We start from the raw sequence: 14,614 nt of genomic DNA on the forward strand, positions 1-14,614 counted from the left end.
TACCTACCTATAATTAATGCTTGTTGATAAACCAAAGGCTAAGTTGAAAACAGAGGTTGTTACTTAGGGTTGTTTTGTTGTTGTATTCTTACCTAAAACTTTTAGGTTTAAATCTTTTGTTGTAAGCATTCACTTTGATTTGGTCATTATAGAATTATGCCACACGACGTATTTGCCGTCTTTAGTGCTGTAATGTTGGCGTTTTACTGCTAGTGTTTCATGTCAGGTACAAAAAATCAGCTCATCAATCACGTCAACTAATTTATCAAAATTCTTTGGGAGGGCAGAAATGGCTTCTTGTAGTTATTATTATTATTATTATACTAACTGCAAGGAGTAAGTTAACTTGGTACTTGTGTATTATAGTGACCTCACTTTGTTCTTGATTTGTAATAAGACTGGTTTTCTGTGTGCACTCGGGATAATCAGCTTAGCCTGAGAGACAAGTCACTATGCATGTATATCTTTTAATTACACATTTAATATATAAAGTTGGTTAGTTTGGGTGTTTAATATAATGCCTTATTGGCGGCCTGCTTTCCATATGCTCTGTTGTAGTTTCGATAATTTTGTTACTAAGATATTATGTTTTTCATCATATTTTGGCATATTTCATTATGAGTAACCTAAATTCACTTCTTGGGTGTGGTCGCTATGATAGACAAGTACCATTAACTGTATGAAACCAACTATTTTAGATAACTAGTAGGATGACAACAAGGATATTTTTTTTTCTTTTTTTAAGTATTTATTATTGTGTATTAATCTTTGTGGGAAATGTTTTTATTTATTAACTATAAAATAAAGTGAAAGAAGGACATATTTGTTTAAGATGCCTGAAGTGGAATCATCGAGTATCGTACAGTTCTAGATGTTTGGTTCCAAGAAAATGAATTTAAAAGGTTTGTTTACGCTGCACGTAGATGCAATTGCCGTTTTTACCGTTGCAAAAGATATCTCAAACCCAGATTTTCTTATATCAATTGCTCTATTAGGAGCAACTATAACCTTGGAAGTTTATTTTTAAGAATGTAGCATAATTTTTAGGGGGTACGCGGCCAGCACGCACAAAAAACCTTTAACTCTAGGACTGGATATTTTATTTATAAGTGCACTTTTTTTCTTCTTTTTTTAGCCAGATTTTTCCACTGCCCTTACTAGAATATACAATTAAGATTGATGAAGGAATGAATAATAACATATCATATACCAGTTTAAAAGTATAATTTGATCTTTGAAATTCTTTGGAATTTTAACGCGAGAACTGCTGAACAATTCAGAAAGTTGTTCATCTGATCAGCACGAGCTTGTTACTAGCAGGACATAACAAAGCAAATAAATATCAAATATTAGCTTAGAAATACGTGGCGTGGCGGGCTGTTGAATGTGTATCAGTGCACCTGGCAACACAAATGTAACAAAGGTGGGGGAAAATGAATTGATTGCTCTGCTCTGGTAGGTCTTGATTTGACGGTTGAGGGTCCCCAAAAATATGAATATAGGGAGGAGGCTGGAACATTTAAAATCAAGTAGTTGCGGGTCATCAAGCCATGGCTTATTGTAGAAAAAGCTAAGAGAGATAGTCCGGGTGATAGGCAAACCTGGCATAAGCCCTTTTTACGATTTTATTAAAATGATGTCATTTCACTTAATGATAGATAAGTATATCATCCTTCTGTTCCATGCATCATTCCTAGGGCAGAACTAAGTCATAGAACTAAGGGGTGAAAGATTGGATTGATTTTGGGTTGTAATTTTCAATTTTAGTTTCCTAAATACACCAAATGAGACTAATTCGGGATTATTATTTCAGGGGTTAAAAAAAAAAAATCAGAGAATATTACAAAAAAAATACGATTTATGGATCTTCTGTAGGCTTAATACAATGGACTTTAGAACCGTTTTGAACTAAAAGATATTTGGAATGGTGCTTTTTATATGTTTTAAAGTTAATATTTATGCTTGTTTTTGTTTTAGCCAATCTGATATCCGGTTACTGTACTTTTCTTTAAGAACAGTTATGTACACATGTGACCCAAGCTAAAAGTGGTGTGTTTTATATCTCTGGGTTTGTTGAGGTATTTAATGCACGTGGCAAATTTTAGTAACCCCTCCCTCTCTCTCTCTCTGCGCCCCCCTCCTCTCTCTCTCTCTGCGCCCCCTCCCTCTCTCTCCTCTCCCTCTCTGCGCCCCCTCCCTCTCTGTTTTTTTTCACCCGGTGCCCTCTAAAAAATGCTTAATGAGTAAACGTATTAATGTGAAAGTCTTATAAATGTCATATTCTTGCTTAAAAACAAAAGAATTCATGAATAATCACATATTTACTCAAAGCAAATTAAATGCATTTTTTTTATTTGAATAAATTATTTGACATCTCTTTTTTAAGTGATAATTGTTTTCAGGCAAAAAGAGAAGATGTTGAATTGTGAAACCTTCGGCATAAAGCCTCGCGGAGCTAGTCAACGAGGATATAACTCAAATTATAACTACAGAGGCTATAGCCGTGGAGCCAACAGCTATAGGAATAACTACAGTTACGATGGATATAACAGAGACTACCGAGATAACTACAATTACCGAGGTGGCTACAGGAGTGGAGGTTATAGCGGTGGCTATGATAGTCGCAATAGGAGTAGAGGAGATGGGAGTCGAGGTGGTTACCGAGGCAATCGAGGTGGAAGGAGTTATGATGGACACGACGACAGAACCGAAAGGATAGAAAGATCTGAAGGAAGAAGCGAACGTGGCAGAGGATCATATGTAAGTGAAGTTCAATCATAAAGAATTGACTTTTTTGTTCAATCAGTCATACTTTGTTTATGCAATGTCTTAGTTTTAAACGTAACCGGCAGTGGCTGTTGTGTCCCTCCATATCCATGTTTATTATTGATTTCACGCAGGATGGCTGGCCACCAGCCCCCTATTGCATTTCCTAGCTGAAGGGCCACGAAACAGAGATTAGCGCCGCCAGTTTGGACCTTAAGGGTCTAGTGCCGTCATACTTACTTTCATTTTTTTATTATTTTTTTATTGTTGATTTATTTGCTTTTTTATCTGTCTTGAACGATGTTTTAACTACCACACGGATCAGAGATCAGCGCCGCCAGTTTGGACCTTAAGGGTCTAGTGCCGTCATACTTACTTTCATTTTTTTATTGTTGATTTATTTGCTTTTTTATCCGTCTTGAACGATGTTTAACTACCACACGGATCAGAGATCAGCGCCGCCAGTTTGGACCTTAAGGGTCTAGTGCCGTCATACTTACTTTCATTTTTTTATTATTTTTTTTTTTTTTATTGTTGATTTATTTGCTTTTTTATCTGTCTTGAACGATGTTTAACTACCACACGGATCAGAGATCAGCGCCGCCAGTTTGGACCTTAAGGGTCTAGTGCCGTCATACTTACTTTCATTTTTTTATTATTTTTTTTATTGTTGATTTATTTGCTTTTTTATCTGTCTTGAAAGATGTTTAACTACCACACGGATCAGAGATCAGCGCCGCCAGTTTGGACCTTAAGGGTCTAGTGCCGTCATACATACTTTCATTTTTTTATTGTTGATTTATTTGCTTTTTTATCAGTCTTGAACGATGTTTAACTACCACACGGATCAGAGATCAGCGCCGCCAGTTTGGACCTTAAGGGTCTAGTGCCGTCATACTTACTTTCATTTTTTTATTATTTTTTTTTTTTTTATTGTTGATTTATTTGCTTTTTTATCTGTCTTGAACGATGTTTAACTACCACACGGATCAGAGATCAGCGCCGCCAGTTTGGACCTTAAGGGTCTAGTGCCGTCATACTTACTTTCATTTTTTTTTTATTTTTTTTTATTGTTGATTTATTTGCTTTTTTATCTGTCTTGAACGATGTTTAACTACCTCACGGATCAGAGATCAGTGCCGCCAGTTTGGACCTTAAGGGTCTAGTGCCGTCATACATACTTTCATTTTTTTATTATTTTTTTTTATTGTTGATTTATTTGCTGTTTTATCCGTCTTGAACGATGTTTTAACTACCACACGGATCAGAGATCAGCGCCGCCAGTTTGGACCTTAAGGGTCTAGTGCCGTCATACTTACTTTCATTTTTTTATTTTTTTTTTTATTGTTGATTTATTTGCTTTTTTATCTGTCTTGAACGATGTTTAACTACCACACGGATCAGAGATCAGCGCCGCCAGTTTGGACCTTAAGGGTCTAGTGCCGTCATACATACTTTCATTTTTTTATTATTTTTTTTTATTGTTAATTTATTTGCTTTTTTATCTGTCTTGAACGATGTTTAACTACCACACGGATCAGAGATCAGCGCTGCCAGTTTGGACCTTAAGGGTCTAGTGCCGTCATACTTACCTTCATTTTTTTATTATTTTTTTATTGTTGATTTATTTGCTTTTTTATCTGTCTTGAACGATGTTTAACTACCACACGGATGTCTGAAAAAAATTCAAAGTTGTCTTCTCTGCCGAAGACCAGTTTTTAGTTGAACGTCCCTTTTTTTTAATTCGTTCTTTTAATTCAAATTTTACTACATAGCCCAAGTAAATCCGCGATTGCTAAAAATCTGTTTATTGCTGGGAATATGTCGCGATTTTGGACGGCTGGAATACTTTTTTTTTATTCCTTTCTCTCATCTATCACGCTGCCATATGTATTGGAATAACCCACCCTGTCTCCCTCGAACCCCTCCCTTCTCTTGTTTTGTATACGTCTATGGTTTTAGTAAACATCGATTGGTATTGATTAAACATTTCAGAAGAACGCTCAATGATTACAAGTTTCATGATGATTCCAAGAATATATTAGATCTGAAAAGAATGAGAATTAACTTATATTGAGAAGCCTACTGTAAAAAGAACAGGAATAACTATGAACAAGTTCAACCTAACACGATTATTGCAATAAACATCAATTAAACAGAAAATGAACAGAAATAAGTTAAGACATTTTCGAGTCCGCTCTCCCCTCTAATCCTTCTGAAGGCTACACTGGCGGATTCGGGGGCGGGGGGGGGGCGCTGCCCCACCCTTTAGATTTTTCTGGATCCATTATTGATTTTTTTCTGTTTTTCACTCGTTTTAAAATAAATTCGTCAATTGGGTCAATTATTGGCGCCCTTGTCACATTGCCCCCCCCTCTTCCAAGATTTTGCTCTAGATCTGGCCGTGGAAGGCTGGGATGTCATTTACGCTAATGATACCAGTCCTAAGAGGGACAAAAAATAGCGACAGAACCTCTCACTTGAATATTTTAATTCATTCTCAAATTAAATGAAATTTTACTAATGAAGATTTTTATTAATCCAAATAGAGTTTAAAAAAATGGTAAGTCTAACCTAAAACTAATCTTTTGCAGAGGATATGTTTCGTTTTTTGATATCGGTATTATATTTTAACAGTGTTCAAGGCAGGTAAAGAAGAAAATAGATATCTGTAAGGAAATCAAACCTTGCACGAACGGAAATCGAACCTTGCACGAACAGAAATTACAAAAGTATAATTTATTTCAACAAAAACATAAAAAACTAAACCAATAGCCATCCCAGAAAAGATACAAAAAAGCACTTGCAACAGGGCTGCTACTTACTTTTTTTATGCAAATAATTAATCAAACCAAAAAAATAATTACAGTATAAGAAGAAAAAATGAATGCATAACTAAATAACGCCAAAAATGTAATAAATTACATGACCTTAATACACACTATTTACAATTTTTATCAACCATCCAACAATAAAAGTAATTATAAATCATATAACTACTTTATCAAACCTCGCACGAACAGAAATTAATTGCAAAGGTAAAACATATATATATATATATATATATAGTAAACAACTAATAGCCACCCCACTAAAAGATACAGAAAAAACACTTGCAACAGGGCGGCTTTTGCGAAGATTCAAGCATTCACAGTTGCGTAAAAGGGACGAAGTAAGGGGCTACACAACTCTAAATCTGTCTAAGGACAATTCATCTTTCCTCTAAAATATTTTATAGAGTAACATTACTATTTGCAATATTTAGAGACACTATTACTTAATCCCAAATCTCAGCCCCAAAAGTGTTTGCCCCTGAAAAGCCCCTAAAAGTGTCTCAGCCCCTGGTTTGAAAAGGTAATAGATTTCTTAAAAGATTGGTTTTATTTAATATTTTTTTTTCTGAATGGCCTATTCCTTAGTCCAAAAGAGAGAGCGATTTAGACCATAAAATTGCAGGTCTTGGCTACATCATTACTTTTTTATTTTATTGTATCCATACTGCCTACTGAACCCCTACTGTATCCTACTGTAACCCCTATTGTATCCATATTGAACCCCTACAGCCCTTGAAGAGCAGTTTGCAACTGGCCCTCTTCTTGTTTTTTTTTTCTTTTTTTCAAAAATGTAGCCATTAACCAGCTTATTAAGCATTTTAAGCCATTAATCCCCCCCCCCAAATGTTTGTTCAACTCGTAAAAAACGAAACAAAACTCAATATAAACCAATTTTTGATGCATTTGGAAAGCTAGGAAAAATACGAATGAGAGATTTTGATCTTCACCACTTTCACCACAAAATCTTTAAACATGAAAAATGGCTCTACATTTAACTAAGGGAAGTAACTTCATAGAACTTCATAGAGAAATAATAACTAGAGGTTGACCTATAAAAACTTACAAGGAAAAGAGGTAAATGGATGAAAGCGAATGCGAAGTCAGTGTCAGGATTGTACTGATTCGTTTTCATTGAAAAAAGGCTATTTTTCATGCAGAAAAATTTCTTAATGAGCTTCAACCCAATAAAAAAAGCAAAAAAAAAACTAAGAAAAGAAGAAAAAATGAATGCACAACTGAAAATAAATAGATTTTTTTTAATGTAATAAATTGCATATCGTAAATACAAATTATTGACCAATTTCTTATCAACCACTCTACAATAAAAGATAAAATAGTTAGATAAAAACTAAGAACCTTTTCTCATAGATTTTCTCTTCAATTTCCTTTAAACAGCCCAAGGCCTCTAAAATTTCAACGCCGGTAAGCAAAAAAATTTTGGGTGCGGACATGTTTGCCATATATCGGTTGAAAAAGAGATATAAATTGGTTTTAAATTAGAATAAATTTACGTCTGACTTAATAATTATATAATTTAATATATAATAATTATATAATAATATACTAAATAATAATTAGAATAAATAAGTCAGTCAGACTGAAATGAATAGAAATTAGCATATAATTGATTGAGTCTGCTGCTCGTCTCCTTCCTCAAACCTTTCTGAAGCCCAGAGTGTCAGTAGAACAATGATGAAACAGGCTATATTTCAAACTGCCTGTAGGTAATCTACTTAAGACAACAATGGTAACATTACTCATATAATTTAATTGAAGATGGCAGAACAGTATGATATATAATGTGTTAAGTATATTGAAATACTTTATTTTAAAATTAGTTTACCCTTCGCGCGTTGCTGCAATGTAAAAAAAGAAAATTCAATGAAAATCCCCGCGTAAAATTTGACTAATGACGATTTTATCTTCAAACTTAAAATTACTTGAGAAATTGCCCTCCTTTGAAGGGTTTTTCAAATCTATCCCCTCTCTGACATTTCCTCTTCACTGGGGAATAAATACACATATCGAAAACACTTAAATGCTCTGAATTGTTAAAAGCCTCGAACCTTTCTGAAGTCCAGAGTGTCAGTGGAACAATGATGAAACAGGCTATATTTCAAACTATGCCTGGTTTTTTAACCTTAATACAAAAATCAGTATACTAATGCTGACAAAATATTGCTTAAATGTGGCTAATACAATTAAAAATACCTCTATACAAGTAAAAAAAAAATAATACCTCTATACAATTAATAAAAAAATAATAATAAAGTAACTGAGACCTCTCTTTGGAATTTGCTAATATGATACTTTCCAAGATAGAATGTTGCGTCTTATTAGTTTTTCAAAGTTGAATGCATCCAGATGTAAGAACAAACTAAAGAAACTAAGGAATAAAACAATGATAATTTCCATCCAATGAAGGAAAAATAGACTGAATATTTTGACAAGACCCCCTCCAAGCTGTTATCAGTGTTTTAAAAACATATTTATGAAAAAAACTAATTTCTAATCTCTTATGAAAGAAAAACCACATAAGAAAGATTAAAAGAAAAAGAATGTTTAATTTAAATACAACACAAATTTTGACTGAACACATAATTTTTTTTAAGCGATTTTATTTCTGGAATACTTCAAAAGTTTAATGTTTGGTTCTGAAGACGGCCAGAGGCGTAGCTAGGATTTTCAATGCATGGGGACAATGTTGGTTTTTACCCCTTCTCCCCCCCCCCCCATCACTATTATAGTATAAGCAAACAAAATATAGTTTATTTTGAGACAGGAGAGAATGCTAGGTAATCTACTTAAGACAACAATGGTAACATTACTCATATAATTAATTAAAGATGGCAGAACAGTATGATATATAATGTGTTTGTTAACTATATTGAAATACTTTATTTTAAAATTAGTTTACCCTTCGCGTGTTGCTGCTATGTAAAAAAAGAAAATTCAATGAAAATCCCCGAGTAAAATTTGACTAAAGACGATTTTATCTTCAAACTTAAAATTACTTGAAAAATTGCCCTCCTTCGGAGGGTTTTTCAAATCTATCCCCTCTCTGACATTTCCTCTTCACTGGGGAATAAATACACATATCGAAAACACTTAAATGCTCTGAATTGTTAAAAGCAAACCCAACAATTTTTTTTTGTTTTCCCGAATTTTTTTCAATCAAAGTTGTCCTTTATCCTGCATTTATATAATCAACCTAATCAATATATTTTGATTGTAAATGCAGAGCGCCGGAAAAGGATATGCAAATCAAAGTCATTTTATTATGGACCCTCACCACTCGCTGAAAATTCCTCCCTAGCTATTAATAACCACAGTATTTTTATTCCATATATTAGTTCATTTCATTTTTTTTTTACATGTGCAAAGAGATGGAAAAAATTTTGCAAATAAAGCCCATTTCACTATAAAAAAAAAAATTGTCATATTTAAAACAGCGATAGTATTTTTATTCTGAAAAGCTCACAATACCGAATTCATTTAATTAATTGAAAAAGAAATTTTATAATTTGGGTAGTGTGTTAGATGACAGAATTCATTATTAACTGAGCCGTTAAATGAATGTCCAGAAAATGTGAATGGTTAGGCCAGAAAGAACTGTCAAGTATTTGTTGAGGGATCCCTAATTTTAGTCAGCATGAAAAGACGCTAAATGGCCTTGAGAGGGTACTTTTGCCCACAACCTTCGCAATTGTATGCTCAACATCTTTTTGAAGTTTCTTGATCGTATGAACAGTGTAGTCATGCATGTAGGATATATATTCAGTTTTATATATATTTTTAGATAATTATTTAGCATAACATTATAAAAATAAAAAAGTGATTAATTGGAGATGTAACAATAAAATGGCAACAATGTAAAATAACATATAGAAAGGTATGCTGCTTCAAAGAATCCTTTTTTGTCTTCACTGCTGCAAATTTGTCAATATAATATAAAACTAGTGTAATGTGATTATTTTACACTTGTCACATGTTAATATATTTAATAAATAACAGTAAACAATTTATAACAGCCTGTTATTGTAATGTAACCAGTTACATTACTAGTTACGTACTAGTAACTAGTTATATAACCTGTTAGTGTCCCATGTAACTAGAGTTGTTTTATTGCGGTTTCCTCAGACAAGCGTAAGCTTTTAGAACCCACAAACTTTATTTTTGTTGTTGTGTTTTTTTTTGTGTAAACTCTTGAAAACTCGTTTATAAATAAATTTTTGGTTACTATTTTTGGTTACTTTTGGTTATAAATTTTTGGTTACTATGGGCTCTGTCTTGTACTTTACTAGGTTGTACCTACTACTGCAACCATGATAAAAACTTAAATTCTAATAAAATATAATTAGTATTGATTATATTGTGTCTCCATTTAACGAAGTGTGTCACATTACCCCTTTATTGACTATTCATACTATAATCAGATCAAAAATTTAAGGTCTTTACTTCTCGTTGTACTATTAATATTTTTTTCAGGCATCTCGTGTATAGTCTGCAGATTTTTAAGTGAGGATCTTGACGTCTTATTTAGTGGACTTGATTGGATATTATTTTAAATTTAATGACCAGAAGTATGTTGTTTAGTGATATTTGAAGAGATTAAGAAACTCCACTTTGGAACTCCATCCTTAATTGTTATTCTGATGGTACAAAAGGACAAAATGGCATGACTAGTGACTGTTAAAAGAGATGGATCGTGTTAATGGGTTCGAGTCTAATGGTTTGGTCTTTGTCAGGAGTGTTTTTTATGGTATTATAATTGAATGTTTCTTTTTTGTCCTTTATTTCTAAAGGCATTTCGGTTTATGTGACTTATAAGATAAAATTAGCATAACCATTTCTTAATTCTTTTTGGCTGCCGATATGAATTTTGTGATCAAATCAGTTGTTTCGCCCCATCTGTGCAATAAGGAGGGACATGAAAAAAAATATAAATTCTTTAGCCTGATTTTTCGACTGAATCGGTGGATAAGTCTATCTGTTTATATTCCTTTAATTAACCAAGTTCACGAGGTAAAATATTCACATTTCTTTTTACGTTTTTGCATATTTATTTGCTACTAGTATTTTTTTTCTTATAAAAGAAAGGGTAAAGCTTTTTTCTTTTAATATTTTGTCTTAAAATATTGAGTAGCTATCATTTTTTGGATTGCTGCTCTAGAAAAGAAAATTATCCTGATAGCAGTTTTATTTGTTAAGATGTCTCTTCCCTTATAATAAAGCTAGTCTTGTCATTTTGGTAGATTTGTTTTATGACAAAAGAATTCTTTTCTTCCAAATATTATATTTACATGGGCTCTAAGTAGCCTCGAAATTTATGGAACCCCCTTTTTAAATTGTTTTTAGGGGGGGGGGGATACAGAGAGTAAAATCTTCACAATTCTTCATAATAGTTCAATAAAATCTTCACAATAGTTCTAATCAATCTTGTCCTAATATTTTATCCCAAAATTTTTCATTTATTTAATTATTCCTTTAAATATTTCTAATCCTATAAGCGGGTTGATCCTATTTTGATCCCTACTTTTACTTTCTCAAGGAAAGTAGAGTCAAAACTATTTTGATCTTATTATGAAGCTCATTACCTTAAGAAAACAAACTTCGGAACAAGTTTTTCTCTTTTTTTCTAAATTGCTGGTTATTTTCTTGTCCTCTTTTTTTGCACTGACGAGACAGCATACAGTTCTTGTCACCAATACTGGGAGGTTATATATATATATATATATATATATATATATATATATATATATATATATATATATATATATATATATATATATATATATATATATATATATATATATATATATATATATATATATATATATATATATATATATATATATATATTTCTATGGTGCACACAGACCTGAGGCTATTGGAGGAAATGGAGCACTTTTTATGTTTTATCTATCCTGAGCAGTCCTAAGGTTGTTTGATGGATTATAAAATATCTTTGGTTTGGGTCAAAAATGTTTTTGTCACTCCTGATACCCGTTGTATCAGGAGTGACAGACAATTAACAAAACAGGGTTTCGGATTGAGCTCATTCTATTTGCGGGGGAAATCCGATATTGCGATCGATGTAATTTAGTTTTCTTGTGTCTATTCATTGTTAAAAAGCCTCAATGTTCTGTGTGCTGGTATATTTCCATAAGAACTGGCCCAAGCAGGATTAAGAAATTATTAAAAAAAAAAAACTTGAGTTTGTCTTGATTCTGGCATGACTCACAGAAACGAAACTTCACTAATTCGTAAACACTTCGTTTTTTATGATAAGAAAAGACGCTTTATTAAAGTCTTATATTCATTCAATTGTAGTTTTTGTTTGCTGTCATCTGAAAGGGCTCTTTTATGTCAACAACCGTAGTATTCCACTTTCAGAGTAGATCTCTAGTAGGGATGAGATTGTGCCAAAATTATTTCTGATTCCACTCTTCAGTCAAGATTCCAGTTTTGGCAAATTTAAATGTACCAAGGTTTCAATAAATTGGATCTACAAAAGCGTTAATGGAAATACTACAGATAAATTAAAGCCTTGTTGTGACACTTTTACTTGTCTTATAACTGAGCTGAAAACTCAACACTGCTGCAAGTCACCGTGCGCCAATGTAGCTGCGTATGCTCCTCCCTACAGCTTTAGAGTGTCAATGTCTGTTCAGCTTATATTAGATTCTATCAAAAAAGGCTATTAGGAAAAACGCCTTGGAGATTTTGTTGCCTATTTCACTCTCTGGGGCTTTCAGCGCTTGCTAATGGCTTTGGGCCCATGCACGCCTATAATTTTCTCTAAGCATAATCTTCTACTTAGGACTTTCATGTTTGTTTTGTGTTTTTTTTTTTTTTTTTACCATGAGGAGTTACCAACCTTTCCCTTGTTGTTTCACCTATACCTTCCACACCATTTTACGGAAAATATAGTTTTTAAATTGTATAATTAATTATAATCTTAAAAACAAACGCGCCTCAATTACTTTTATCATAACTACAAACAAATCCCTGATGTTCGTAAGCATTAGTCGCTCTTGGCACACGAGTAGGACTTGTAGGTGATAAAGTATTTATTTACTCAGGCAGGATCTCGGAAAATATTTGTTTTAGGTGTTAGGTTTTTCAGTCATGGTCTTGTGCCCTCTGTATGATATGCGGAGAACCCATCTTTGTTAAGACTGATTTTTAGTAATTCTTAACCAATGGTTTTTTCCCTACAATTCCAAGAAATGAAATGGAAGTAAGGAGCAACATTAAAACTTAATATGAACAGAGGTTATTCCGCATATACGCCCCCCCCCCCTCCTCTAGAAAAAATATAAAATATCATGGTCATGTCGCTACCATGAAAAAGATCAGAAATTAAATTTTTAAAAACAAGTTTTTTTCAGCTGGAAGTAAGGAGTGATATTAAAGCTTAAAACGAACAGAAATTATTCCGTGAATGAAAGGGGCTGCCCCCTCTTCAATACCCCACTCTTTACATTGAAGTCTTGTTCTTTGTCAAAGCTCTTTAATAATAACTACTGAAACACAATGTTTTTTTTTTAATTAAAACAAAAAGCTGTTTAAAGTAATAAAAAACTTTAACGTAAAGAGCGAGGTATTGAGTATAATTTACAGATAAGCAAGCATTATGGCGAAAAGCCCATGTTAACCTATCATTACCTAAGTTACACAAACATTTTTTAGGGTTTTTTTTAAATTAAAAACGGGTAAAGATTAATTTAAAAAAACTAAGTTTTTATGAAGGAAGTAAAGAGCGAAATTGAAACTTAAAACGAACAAAAATTATTACTTCACAGCCTATCTAATATGTATCGACAAAACTAGTGCAAATAAACTAAACGATGATATTTCCCTATGTTTGTAGGACTATAGAAAACTAGCGTTTTGCTGAAAACACTAAACAATACAGGAGATTTAGTACAGTAAAAGCAAACCATTTAAGCATGCTTTGTAAAGACTAAGAATAAAGCAGTTTATGATTGTTACTTAATCTAGTGTCACGTTTAATTTGGTATCACTACTGCACAGTGAGCACAGTCCAATGCGATTGGCTGTCCCTTTGGTTTTGAAAAGGACATTTCATGATTGTTTTGTAGATAAGTTTGAAGTGAAGTCCTCTTGATAGTATTAGGAATATAGACTAGCTTCAGAATTTGTATCATAACTTGAAATTCTCCGTTTTAAGCGTTTTTTTTTTTAATCTAAAATTGTATATTACTCGTTATTGGTTTTACAGCTGACAAGACCAAAATTTTACCTGATCAATCATTCCATTATTTTTGCATGATTTTCAATGACTTTGCAGTTACTAAATTAATGTTTATTTTATGCTTAAGTTTCTATGATAATTCTAACTGTATAAAGAAAGTTACTGATATAACAGTTGGTGTAAGACTATGAAAAGCGTTATAGATAAGTTTTTTCTTTTGGCAGGCTAAGTAGCCTACTTAATTTTGACTCATAAATCAATATTCTTGTTTTTATGCTTGGCTCTTGTGTTTTCAGTAAAGCACTTGTTTTCTATAATCCTACGCACATAGGGAATTATCATTCTTTAGTTAATTCGCACTAGTTTTATTAATATATGTTAGATAGGCTGTGAAGTAATAATTTTTATTCGTTTTAAGCTTCAATTTCACTCTTTGCCTCCTTCATAAGAATATTTTTTTTAATTAATCAAGTAAGAGGCGCAACAACTTGCGGTATTTCCCTTTACTTTTAAAGCAAATTTTGTATTTTGTCAGAAAAAAAGTGCACAACAGAGGGTTTAAAAGACTTAAAAGAACTTCTTGGAAAACAAAGAGGTCCTGAAGACTTTTCACTCGTACCGACTCCTTTACTTTTCAATTTTAAGAAAGTTATAAAACCTTCAAGTTTCACCCTTAAAAGTACATGAATGAGGTCCATCGCGTGTCCCACATGAACAACTAAAAATAGTTTTTATATAGCTAAGACTTGAGTGCGAGTTTACACTATTGCGCCTATTTAAGTACTTCGAAGTT

At 32.7% G+C, this 14,614-nt stretch overlaps 1 protein-coding gene across 1 annotated transcript in view; it reads left to right on the forward strand.

The window, feature by feature from the left end:
- Positions 1-11,317, forward strand: part of LOC148946608 (protein LSM14 homolog B-like) — a 37,009-nt gene extending 25,692 nt beyond the window's left edge. Inside the window, exons 7-8 of the mRNA XM_089096364.1 lie at positions 2,403-2,760; positions 10,089-11,317. Coding sequence (XP_088952490.1) covers positions 2,403-2,760; positions 10,089-10,103 — 373 coding nt within the window. The 3' untranslated portion in view covers positions 10,104-11,317. The remainder of the gene's footprint in view (positions 1-2,402; positions 2,761-10,088) is intronic.
- Positions 11,318-14,614: the final 3,297 nt, after the last annotated feature.

Source organism: Artemia sp. Qi Xiang Cuo, chromosome 11 (assembly GCF_049724085.1).
Source record: "Artemia sp. Qi Xiang Cuo chromosome 11, ASM4972408v1, whole genome shotgun sequence".
NCBI lineage: Eukaryota > Metazoa > Arthropoda > Branchiopoda > Anostraca > Artemiidae > Artemia > Artemia sp. Qi Xiang Cuo.